The following is an 11,126-nucleotide window of genomic DNA, read 5'->3' on the forward strand; positions in this document are numbered from 1 at the left end:
AGATCCATTTGCAATTATCATCTATTATTTACAAGTATTTTCATACCTTAGCCCGTCATCAAGTTCTCAGTACCTCTAACTTAAATTTCAAGCCCACACTCTACAAATTTCATTGTTTAAGGCTCATTGGGCCTGAGCCCATAATTATCTTTGGGTCCAGGTGCAATTTTGCACTTACATTATACATAAATCGTGTCTTACGAAGACTATTTCGATTATACTAATCAGTTTGGATATTAAATATCCAAACCTTAAGATTTGGATATTTCTAAATAAAAAATTTAGATAGTATTCATTTAACACCGAAATGGTGTCTTAGAAATACTAAAGTAGTTCATATATGAGTTTGAAATATCAAACATCCACCTTTATAGCAAAAATATAATCCTATTTACATTTGTAGAAATATACATGATTTTAATTTTACATATCATTTTAGATATTAGACTTGAAGTTTGGATATTTCTAAGGAAAAAATCAATACTATTTATGATTTATCGAAATTGTATCTTAAAAACACTATTTTGATTCTACTAAACAATTTGGATATCAAACATTAAGTGTGTACTTAGTCAATCTAATCAATAGAAACAACTCGAAAAAGCTCCAATTGCATTTAGTCTGTTCAGGGAATTTACATCAATTCTTTTGCGACCACATTTTTTGCCACACACCATGACATTCTCACCAATAATATCAATTAAGTATGAAGAACTAAAATCATTCCCATCCTTCATTTGTTTCTAATAACCTTGTACATCGATCCCGAAGTTTTATTTTGTTCTAAAATATTCAAGCAGTAACAACATTGATGTCTCCTAAAACAAAACAAGAAAAGTAGAAATAACAAAACGACAACTTTGACTGCTTACTACTTAATTTGGAAAGTACAAAGTTGGTACTAGGAGAAGTGGAAATTTCCTATGAACAGTCATTCCATTAACCTCGCTCATATCTAGGTCCTTCATAACTTCACCACCAGGCAACTCCCAATTGAAATGGTATAAAAGATTAGCAATCACATATTCAGCCGCTGCACTCCCAAATGCCATTCCTGGGCAACCCCTTCTCCCACTACCAAATGGGATGAATTGGAAGTCATGACCTTTAAAATCAACTGGGTTCTTATTGAACCTCTCCGGTAGAAACTCTTCTGGCTGGTCCCATAGTTTTGGGTCCCTTTGTATTGCCCATGCATTTACATAAACTGTCACCTTCGAAGGAATGTCATAAGCTCCCAATTTAACATTGGTCGAAGTTTCACGAGAAGCCAAAAGTGGAGCCGGTGCATGTAGTCTCAAGGTTTCTTTAATGATACATTTCAAGTACTGCAAATGGGTTATATCAGTCTCATCTAGTTTTGATTTCCTTCCCACTACTCTTCTTACCTCTTCTTGGGCTTTCTTCATCATAATTGGATTTTTTATGAGTTCTGCCATTGCCCATTCTAGTGTTGCAGTAGTTGCAGTTCCTGCCACAAACATGTCCTGCAAATAATAAAAATAAAAATTATCAACTTTGTAATTGACACTTTTTTTTTTTTAATTAGTTGAGATGAAAAATTGTGAGCAGTGAATAATCATTTTTACATAAAGCTGAACGTATTTTTTACTATTCACAAACTACCACTTCAGCAATATGCAAAATGTTAAAATAGTTATGCAACTAGCAGTATCCCTAGACTTATTCAAACATTACAAATCTAGAAGGCTAAGTGTGATAGGGTACTCTTGTGTGCAATAAGAGAGAGAGATATATACCAGTATGACTGCTTTGAGATTCTCCTTGGTAAGCTCAATTTCAAGCATATCCTCCTTTTGAAGTTTGAGGAGACCATGCATGAAGTCTTTCTTATCTTCATCCACGTTCAGCATCTTATACTCTTCAATCAATTGATCAAATAATGCATCCATCGCTCTTAAAGATGCTTTCAAACTTGCAACCAAGCCTGTTAAATTATCCATCCATCCCAAAGAAGGAAAGAAATCTCCAAAACTAAAAGCCGTAAACTGCATCATCATCTTTCTTGATAACTCTCCAAATGTACTCTTACCATCTTTTTCCTCAAACTTACTTCCAAGAACACATCTTGAAGTAATATTGTTGGAAATAGCAAGCAACATGTCACTCAGATTAATTGGACCTTTACTGAGACATGCATGTATCCGATTGACAAGTAGTGTTACTTCTTCTTCCCTTACAAACTGAAACGATTGCACTTTTTTCAGGCTTAGAAGCTGAAGAATAACAATTTTTTTCGTATGTCTCCAGTAATCACCATAGGGTGCAAATCCCACATCTGTATATCCATAAGAAAAGATGTTGGCAGCTGTGGTTTTTGGTCTATTTGAGAAAGCAATATCATGGGTTTTCATCATTTCTCTAGCCATCTCTGCAGATGACACCACAAGAGTTGGAACATGGCCCAAGTGCAAGAGCATTAGAGGGCCATACTTACTTGATAGCATTCGAAGAGAACGGTGAGGCAGTGTACCAAGCTGGTGGAGGTTGCCTATTATTGGCAACTTTGGAGGTGATGGAGGCAAGTTGAGTTTGCCTTTGTCACCTAATTTTCGGAGTTTTAGAAATAAGAAAGGTAAGAGAAGAGTATGAAGAAAAAGAGCCAACTTTGTCACTCCATGAAGCTCTTGCCACCATTGCTGTGACAGTAATGATAGGAAAGCCATTCCTGGTTTCAGTTCACTGCATGAATGTATGTTATCTTCAATCTTTTTATGGTAGTCTGTCAGTCTCAAACTTTGACCATTTGACATCATGAATTTCAAATGGATAAGAAATGGACAATCATCAGTGTGCATTTTGTAGTAAACTAGTAATCCTGCTCCTAGTGAAGACAAAAGTTTACCGTTTTTGTAAGGTACAGGAAGAAAACTTGCTTTTGAATTCCAGTTCACGTCTTATTAGCTGATGGAGGATGAGATATTGTCATAGTTAGAAGTCTTTTTCTTTTTTTTTTTTAAGGTAATTTTTGGAACTGTAATTTAGGGTTATATTTACTTATTTTATAAGGTTTCCTTATCAAATGAGAGTCTTATGTATTGTTAGAATATTGTTAAGAGTACATCAGGCCTTGTCTACCTATATAAGGTGGAACAGTTTTATTTATTATATACAGTTTAATACACAATCTTTCAAACTTTAAAATGATATTTGCAAAAATAAATTAATGAAAAAATATAAATTAATGAAAAAATATTTCTAAAAATAAAATCTAAAACTTGTCAATTAGTTTTTCAAGATCAGCTTGTTGATCAGCTTGTTGACATGTTCACTAAGCCTCTCCTAAGATACTTTCGTGTTTTGACTTCTAAATTTAAGTCAACATCACATCATTAAGTTTAGAAGACTGTTTGAATACTGTTAGAGTATAAGCTCAATGGACTTAGCCTATAATTATATTTATAAGTAACTTGTACATCATATATACCTTATGTACTTATATAACACAAACCCTTTTATTTTATTATACCGTTTTATATAGGATCTTTCAGACTTTAACATAAGATATATTGTAATTTATTATAATATTTTAAAAAGAGAATTAATTTTCTAGAGCTTTTATTTCGTGCTAACTCCTTATAAATTGCTATAAAACAAAAGTCAATTTTTTTATTATTAAGAAACCATGTCACTCTATTCAATATGCTCGCAGAGGTTCTCATTTCAAAGTTCTTATGCTCGCAGAGGTTCTCATTCCGAAGTTCTTGTATCCCTTAGGAATTAAAGTGTCTTACGCAACTTCCCTTCAGCTAGCAATGCATCATTTGTATTTTTTCCTTGTTACAATCCTTTGTGAGCATCAACCAACCCAAACAAGTGCGTCACATCATACAAAGACAAAACTCGTGCTAATCGATAACCCTTTACAAGGACACAAATACAACACCAAGCTGGAAAAATTTAGGGGGGTTTGGCATAATAGTTTCAACATATTTTTACATATTTTAAACAATATTACACACATTTTTACATATTTTTTCACTCACACGTATATCAAAAACACTCAAACAATATAACTTAAACTACTCCCTTAAACACCCCTTATTCGGGAGGACCACATCACCCTTACCTAATAGTCCACCCACACACTAAAGTCGCCATGTGTCATAATTAGCTTAATCACATTCCAATCAAAATGATCATTTGGTTTACTTACAATCTGATATAGTAATTAATTAATGTAATTAAAGGTTTCAATCATCTCATAGTTAAATTTTGAATTCTCTTTCTAAGTTGTGATGTATAGGTTTATAAGACTAGTAGTACATGTAGCACTTCTATAAGGTGTAACAAATTAAGATTGAGATCAGGTAAAATAAAAATAGATAGTTGAAATTGAAAGTTAAATAGATAGTTGAGATTGAAAGTTGAAAAATCGCTCGCTATCTCAATCATGAAATAAAATAAAGTAAAAAATTGTGAGAAAAGAGGAGTTATTTTTTAGTACAATTGCATACTCTCAATCCAACAAAGTATACTCAATGGTTTTAAGGATGTGTTGGTTTGAAGGTGAAATAGGTGCATGAAAAACTTTGGAAAGAAAATGAGAAGGAAAACTTTTTGGAGTATATTTGGTTGAGTGGGGAGGATGGAAAATCAATGATAGAACTCAGATGTTTTCTCTCCGAATCCGCTAACAAGTTCTCTCCAAAATGAAGAGAAAACTGAGATGGGAAAGCTTATGAAATAAGCTTCTAAAAATACCCTTAGAATTCACCTCCAAGTCTACAACTTGTTGGCTTCTCCTTCTTTTTTCTTTTGATTTTTTCTTTATGTTACTAACGTATGTTGGCTTTCTCTTCTTTTTTTCTTTTTCTTCTTTTTTTTTTCCTTCTTTTTATGTTACTAACGTGTGTTGGCTTCCTCTTTTTTTTTCTTTTAGGTACTAACGTGTTGGGTTTTTTTTTTTTTGGCTTGCTTTTGTCTGTTGGCTTCTTTTCTTCCTTCTTTTTTTTTTTTTTTTTTCTCTCTCTATACGTGTAGCTTTCTTCTTCTTTTTTTTAGTGCTCATATGTTTATTTTCTCATTAATTTTGGTTAGTTTTTGTTTTTTTTTTTTTTTTTTTTTAGAAAACAGTTATGGGTTAATTTTTTTTTTTTTTATTGTAGTGTCTATCTATACACAATTCTTTTAAGTAAAATGCGTTACTTTTTATTTTATTTAATAAAGACATGATGGCAAGGCCAGCTCAATAGGTGATGCTTAGTCAACCAAATAAAAAAAGACTCCACTTGTAAAAAAAAATTATATATATAATATATTTATCTATATATTTTAATTTTAAAAAATTTAAGCACTTTTATTGGTCAATAAAATTTATTAAAAAGACTCCATTATATCCTAAAATGCTGAAGATTAAAAAGGAAAAAAACAAAAATAATCAAACTTCAGCTTAAAATTTAGACAGATTTATTAATTCATTCTTGAAATATGCTAAAATCAGAATTTATACCAGACAAATTCATTAATAATACAACGTAATTGTCTTAAAATATACTAAAATAAAGATTATAAATTTCAAAAACAAAAGAAAAATCTCTCATCTCTCTACCTCTCCATCTATATTCTTACTTTTCTTTTTTTTCATCTTCATCTTGATTCTTAATTTTTTTTCATAAACTCAGTCTATCTTGCAATCTGCTATTTATTTAGCTTAAATTATATATTTTTTTAGTTTACTTCACTGCACAATTGATTGATGGGACACGCTTTTAGTTATAGGATAGGCTGAAAAAATATCTATACAAAATATTAATTCAAAATTAGGACCCTTTTCTGCCCTTCTTAATTGTATCCTTGCTATGATAGGACACGTTTTTGCTCTTACACGTAGACCGGAGTAAAGGCTCAACATCTCACATCTACACTGCATAGCAATATATATTACATCTCAATATTATTATTTGATTCATATTTAAATATAAAAATGCCACTTGAAATTTTCACCTAAGTCTCCAAAGTTGTTGCCCCAAGCAAAATAATAAATTTATACAAATTTTATTTTTAACTAAACAAAAAATATATTCATCCCTCTACCTTTTTACCCCCCAACCAAACCAAACAAAACAAATAAAAAAAAAACTAAAATCTTTTCTATCTTTCCCTAACCCATCCATGAAAGATTGAGATGACAGAGAATAAAAAAGACATAAAAAGATAATGCGGGCGGGCAGGTTCGGAGAGGGAGAGAGAGAACAAAAAATAATAATAAAAGCAGGTTAATTTGTTAAATTTTTTAGATTTAAAGTGGTAGTGTGCCGGAGCTTTACGGATAAGTAGTGTGTTGCTCAAATGATAAAATCAAGTTCAAATAAATGTGTAAACTTTTGAGACCATGTAATTAGAGAAAAAAAATAAACCATCATTTCAAAGAGTTGTTAACATTTTGAGTGATATGCCTGGTATTACATTTGGAATCTTGTTAGCTGGATCGAGAATACATACATGAAAAGAAGAAAAAATCAAATTGAAAAAAAAAAAAATGGCCAACAGGCAGGAAAAGAGCCGATGTGCACAATGACAAGTGAGCTTTTCTCCGGTGTGTATATACAACTTAACAATTCTTCTGCATCCTTCAGTTGAGTGAGATATTTAGAAGCCATTTGTGAAGCAGAAGGCCCTGTAATGGCGCATTCAGATGGACCATTTCACTAAACTAGTCCTGCTGGATCATCATCTCCTCAGATGATCCCTAGAAAAGAAGGGATGTCTAAGGGCATCCCGAGCTTTCAACCTATCTAACGGATCATATCTAAGCAATCCCTGCAATAGATGAATGAGATCCCCAGCTGAATGATCAACATGCTCCATTATCAGGTTCTGCAAGAATCAGAGATATATTAGCTTAATTAGTGTCCAACATGACATTGACAAAGATAAAACAAACAATATATGGATAGTATTCTCCATCAATACCAACCTGAAGACGAGGGAGCTTTGTTACAGCTTTAATACTCTCTCTTGAGGTAGCACCATCTGGCCAATCCAATCTACCTCTCCTAATATACTTCTCCGCATGTCGGCTAAAAAGACCAACAGCAAATCAGAACATCTTTGAATATACTTCCGAAAACAATAATCACTATGTTGCTAATCACACCATCACTTACTCTACTCTCTTCAACATGTGCTGGGGCAATGGGCCAAGCACCCTCTCCATCATTGCCAGGTGCTCCAAATTCTCATGAGTTTGAAACAATGCCTCACCCTGTGTCATACATCAAATAGAATCAAAAAACCAATTTTAATCTTTCACAACCATACTGACATTACTACAAAAGATAAGCAAATATACCGTGCATAATTCCACCAAGATGCAGCCAACACTCCATACATCACAGGGATAACTCCATCCAAGTCCTGTAAAATTATTGGAAGAATTTAACTCATCTGCCATGACCTAGAATTAACAAAACAAAATTAGGGGGGAAGAAACCATACCTAGAATCACCTCAGGTGCACGGTAATGTCGTGTGGATACAATATAGGTCTGCTCTTGACGTTCATAGGTTGTACTACCAAAATCAATCACCTTAATGGCACTTGACTTTGGCACTCTTTTAAAGTATGAACCATCCTTTGGTGATCGAGAAGAATTCTGCATGTAGCACAACATTTAAAGGGTTTAACCAAGAAGCATATCAATACGCAACAAACAATAGAGCACAGTATCAGAAAAGAGCATGGCACAATGCATACAACAAATACCGAAAGGCATATTCTGGCAAAGCAGCATATGCCTTATCCTACACCTGGTGCAAAAAGTCTTTAAAAGAGAGCAAAATGAGAACAGATAGTACCTTATAGTCCTTGTAATCAGGAACTTTAACATAATCCGATGATACTAAAAGAATATTCTCTGGCTTCAAGTCAGTATGAATCAATCGCAACTCATGCATAACTGCAAAAGCAATTGACAGGAACATCATCAGAGACAGAGGAAAAAGATAAATAAAACTTGACTTGCCAATTCAACGAAATGACGATAAACATAAAGGATGTTACTGCCACCTTTTAACATATTTTAATGAATGAAAACTGTATAAATATAGAGGTGATAATCTATATTACAGAGTTTAATCAAATATTAATTAATAAATCTCAACATTTAGCCACAGCACATGCCAGAAAAAACATAGGAAAGACAGATAAAAAAATAAAACTAGCTTAGGTAATTACTACACACATGCAACACATTCCAACAGTTGTCTGCCAATCTCACGGACAAGATCAATGGGAAATGAGCGATAATTGTTTTTCCGTAGAAAATCGTATAAACTTGGTCCAAGCTTCTCAAACACCTGTTAAAATCATTTGAATTCACCCAAAAGTCTTAACCCCCAAATTATTTGCGGAATTGGGGAAATTAATCCATCACAAAATTAATCAAATACTTACAATACAGATATGGTTACGATAGTCAAACCAGTTCCGTATTTGAACACAACTGCAAGGAATAAACGAATTTAACAATTGCCACAGGGCTTAGGAAAGTAACTAAAGAGTGCCATTATGGGTAGTAAGCTGTAACACTGTAAAATTTGTAAAACGAGAATCAAATTACTCACCGGTTGCCACCTTTATCATGTTTACCAAGTTGTTGCAGCATTTCAATTTCTATCATAGCTGCTTCACGATACTTCTTGATTCCACGGACTATTTTGATGGCAACCATTTCTTTCCTTTCTCTATCCCAGCACTCCAATACCTGACCAAACGTACCTTCACCCATTTTGCTGTGGATTTTATCTGCAAGCATCAATACACATAATAAATCAGAAACAAGATAAGTGCTTGAGTTAATTGGGGATCACCAACACAAACCCACAACCATTGGATTACTCTTATCCTGCATACTAGGTTTAAATCTAGAACAATGATTACTTCAGACCAAAAGTCAAAAGCACTAAGTGTATGAAATCAAATAGTTCTATGAAATGTAAGACTTTCACCGGGAAAAAATATCAATTAGCAGTTTTAATGGCAAAATTCAAACAGATAACGAACATAAAAGTTTTTGATGATGGTAAAGTGAAATTACAGCGAGAAGTTAAATTTTCTCCAAGCTCAAACATGTAATGCCCATCTTTGTCATCATCTCGCCTTGGGGGAGAACCATTTCGAGCCACTCCCTTTTCATAAAGAGAAGAATTAGTGGTAAGGTCTGAGGGTGCTCTTGAAGGTGCATAGCTTGTCAGACTCCCAACCTCTTGTCCACAAAACATTCCTACCTGAGCCTACACACAGCCATCCATTCATGTACCACTCAAAAGATTAATTTAAAATTCCGGCCCCCTTCGCTATACCTAATACCCATATACACCTTTCCATGATGGCAAGAGTCCCACAGATCAAAATCACACCAAAAATAATATCATTTAAAGGACGAAACCCACCAAATCAAATTAATAAAGCAACCACACACACATAAAATACCCATCTCATGCATAATTATGAGCACATCAAAAAGAAATCAATTTTGCTCAATTAATTCTAAATCAGAAAATTTCCACACAATTTTTCCCCAATAATTATGAATCAAGACAAGGTAAATGTTTCTTTAACAAAATAACGGCAGTTAAAGACTCCAACTTCAAAAAATCAATATAAATTTGAATAAAAAAATCACCTTTCTTGACAAATAATTAAACAGATCTTAAAGCAAAAATACCCAACACCCAATCCTCAAGGATGTAAATATCAGATCAAATTTCAAATATTTCTAATCCAAAAACCCTTTTTATACATACATACACACATAGATCCACAGCTAGATTGATTATTTCATTTATTTTTTTCCCAAATAAATCAAATTTATAGACAAAAACAAATCAAAAATATAAGATCTTAAATTTAAATAAATAAATAAACCATAAATAATGAATTCAAGAATTTCCTATCTAAACAGAAATTTATACAACAAGAAAAATCTAATTAAACAATATTATACATAGAAAAAAATAAAAATCTGAACTTTCAAAAAAAAACATACACACATCGAAACTAATACACAGATCTAACAGATCTAGGAAAAATAAAGCGAAATCTGTGATAAAACAGAGCTAATCAGAACAAAAATCAAATCAGATCTAGATCTAGACCTAGCAAAACTTTTTAAAAAAAATAAATAAATAAAAAAAACTTCGATCTTTACGAAAACGAAGCGGATCTGAGAAATCAAAGGTGGAGAAAAAAGCGAGAAAAAGAGATTATACCTTTGAAGGCTGAGGAAGAACATCCCAACCCAAACGCGCCCTCTTGGTGGGTCGCCGATCCATGTGCGTGTGAGGAAACTCTGTCACGCGCTCCATCTCCATGACTATCAGAATCTTTTTTCTTTCTTTCTTGGCTGTTCTTTTTTTTTTTTTCGCGAGAAACAAACAGAGAGTCAAAGGTATTGTTTGTTGTGTATTGTGAAGAAAGAAGGGAAGACCTAACCCTAATTTTTAACCTCTCAAAGAGGAAGCGTTAGTCGGTTGAGATGAGATCTGGCCGTCCACGTGTCTGTTATTCTACCCGTGGATTCGTATTTGTCCAAACTATTATTGATTAGGTTTTGTTGGGTGGGGTTTAGGTGTGGTTAGGGTTGGATTAGATTTAACCATGGTTGAGTTAGCTTTTCCTTGAGAGAATAAAGAATTTAAATAATAATAATAAAAAAAGGTAAATTGAACTCAGGTCCACAAAAAAAAATTTTTATTATATTAAAACAAGTTTTTTTTTTTAAATCTTTAATTTCTTATTTTACTCTCTGCTTAAACTATCAACGTTAGGATCTTTGTGGTTGGTAGTTTTAGGTCATTTTTAATACCGTATTTTGCAGTATAATTTATCTAAAATTATAATCGTATTGAACCTTATTTTATTGGTCACATGTGTGATGTGGTGTAGTATGATGTGGTACAGTTTATAGTTTAACCAAAACTGTAGTCGTACCGTACTTCACTTTTGCGGTCACATGTGTAGTGCAGTATATAAGATGCAATTTGAAACTGATATATTTTTTAAATTTTGCGTTTTTTTTACCCAACTCAAAACTAATTTTTCCCTTTGTTTTGGGTCATGTTTTAAATTACTGAACTAATTTTTCTTTATTTTGAACTGGC

The 11,126-nt window shown here is 32.9% G+C and overlaps 2 protein-coding genes across 5 annotated transcripts; both read right to left on the minus strand.

The window, feature by feature from the left end:
- Positions 1–610: 610 nt before the first annotated feature.
- On the minus strand, positions 611–2,724 carry LOC142631997 (phenylacetaldehyde oxime monooxygenase CYP71AN24-like). The gene is made up of 2 exons (XM_075806416.1): positions 1,761–2,724; positions 611–1,487 (listed from the first exon to the last, which is right to left on the minus strand). The coding sequence occupies exons 1-2, from the start codon at positions 2,685–2,687 to the stop codon at positions 876–878; spliced, it is 1,539 nt and encodes a 512-aa protein (XP_075662531.1). The 5' UTR covers positions 2,688–2,724; the 3' UTR covers positions 611–875.
- A 3,637-nt stretch (positions 2,725–6,361) lies between these two features.
- On the minus strand, positions 6,362–10,537 carry LOC142630713 (serine/threonine-protein kinase AFC2). 4 transcript variants are annotated; one of them, XM_075804743.1, is made up of 11 exons: positions 10,236–10,537; positions 9,062–9,257; positions 8,589–8,769; positions 8,419–8,467; positions 8,207–8,321; positions 7,821–7,921; positions 7,462–7,618; positions 7,316–7,380; positions 7,131–7,228; positions 6,941–7,043; positions 6,362–6,840 (listed from the first exon to the last, which is right to left on the minus strand). In XM_075804743.1, exons 1-11 carry the CDS (start codon positions 10,335–10,337, stop codon positions 6,694–6,696), a joined length of 1,314 nt encoding a protein of 437 aa, XP_075660858.1. In that variant the 5' UTR covers positions 10,338–10,537; the 3' UTR covers positions 6,362–6,693. The 4 variants fall into 4 exon arrangements, with proteins under 4 accessions (XP_075660858.1, XP_075660859.1, XP_075660860.1 ...); XM_075804744.1 differs by lacking the exon at positions 9,062–9,257 and having other exon boundaries at positions 10,236–10,430; XM_075804745.1 differs by lacking the exons at positions 8,207–8,321; positions 8,419–8,467 and having other exon boundaries at positions 10,236–10,436.
- Between the last annotated feature and the right edge of the window lie 589 nt (positions 10,538–11,126).

Source organism: Castanea sativa, chromosome 4, assembly GCF_040712315.1.
Source record: "Castanea sativa cultivar Marrone di Chiusa Pesio chromosome 4, ASM4071231v1".
NCBI lineage: Eukaryota > Viridiplantae > Streptophyta > Magnoliopsida > Fagales > Fagaceae > Castanea > Castanea sativa.

Excerpts from the sequence above, each read along its gene's own strand:
- LOC142631997 (XM_075806416.1), bottom strand. The coding sequence starts at position 2,687 with ATGGCTTTCCTATCATTACTGTCACAGCAATGGTGGCAAGAGCTTCAT. Across the intron at positions 1,488-1,760 it reads ATCTCAAAGCAGTCATACTG|GACATGTTTGTGGCAGGAAC; the intron begins GTATATATCTCT and ends TATTATTTGCAG.
- LOC142630713 (XM_075804743.1), bottom strand. The coding sequence starts at position 10,337 with ATGGAGATGGAGCGCGTGACAGAGTTTCCTCACACGCACATGGATCGG. Across the intron at positions 7,922-8,206 it reads ACTGTTGGAATGTGTTGCAT|TTATGCATGAGTTGCGATTG; the intron begins GTGTGTAGTAAT and ends TTGCTTTTGCAG. Across the intron at positions 7,381-7,461 it reads TGCACCTGAGGTGATTCTAG|GACTTGGATGGAGTTATCCC; the intron begins GTATGGTTTCTT and ends ATAATTTTACAG.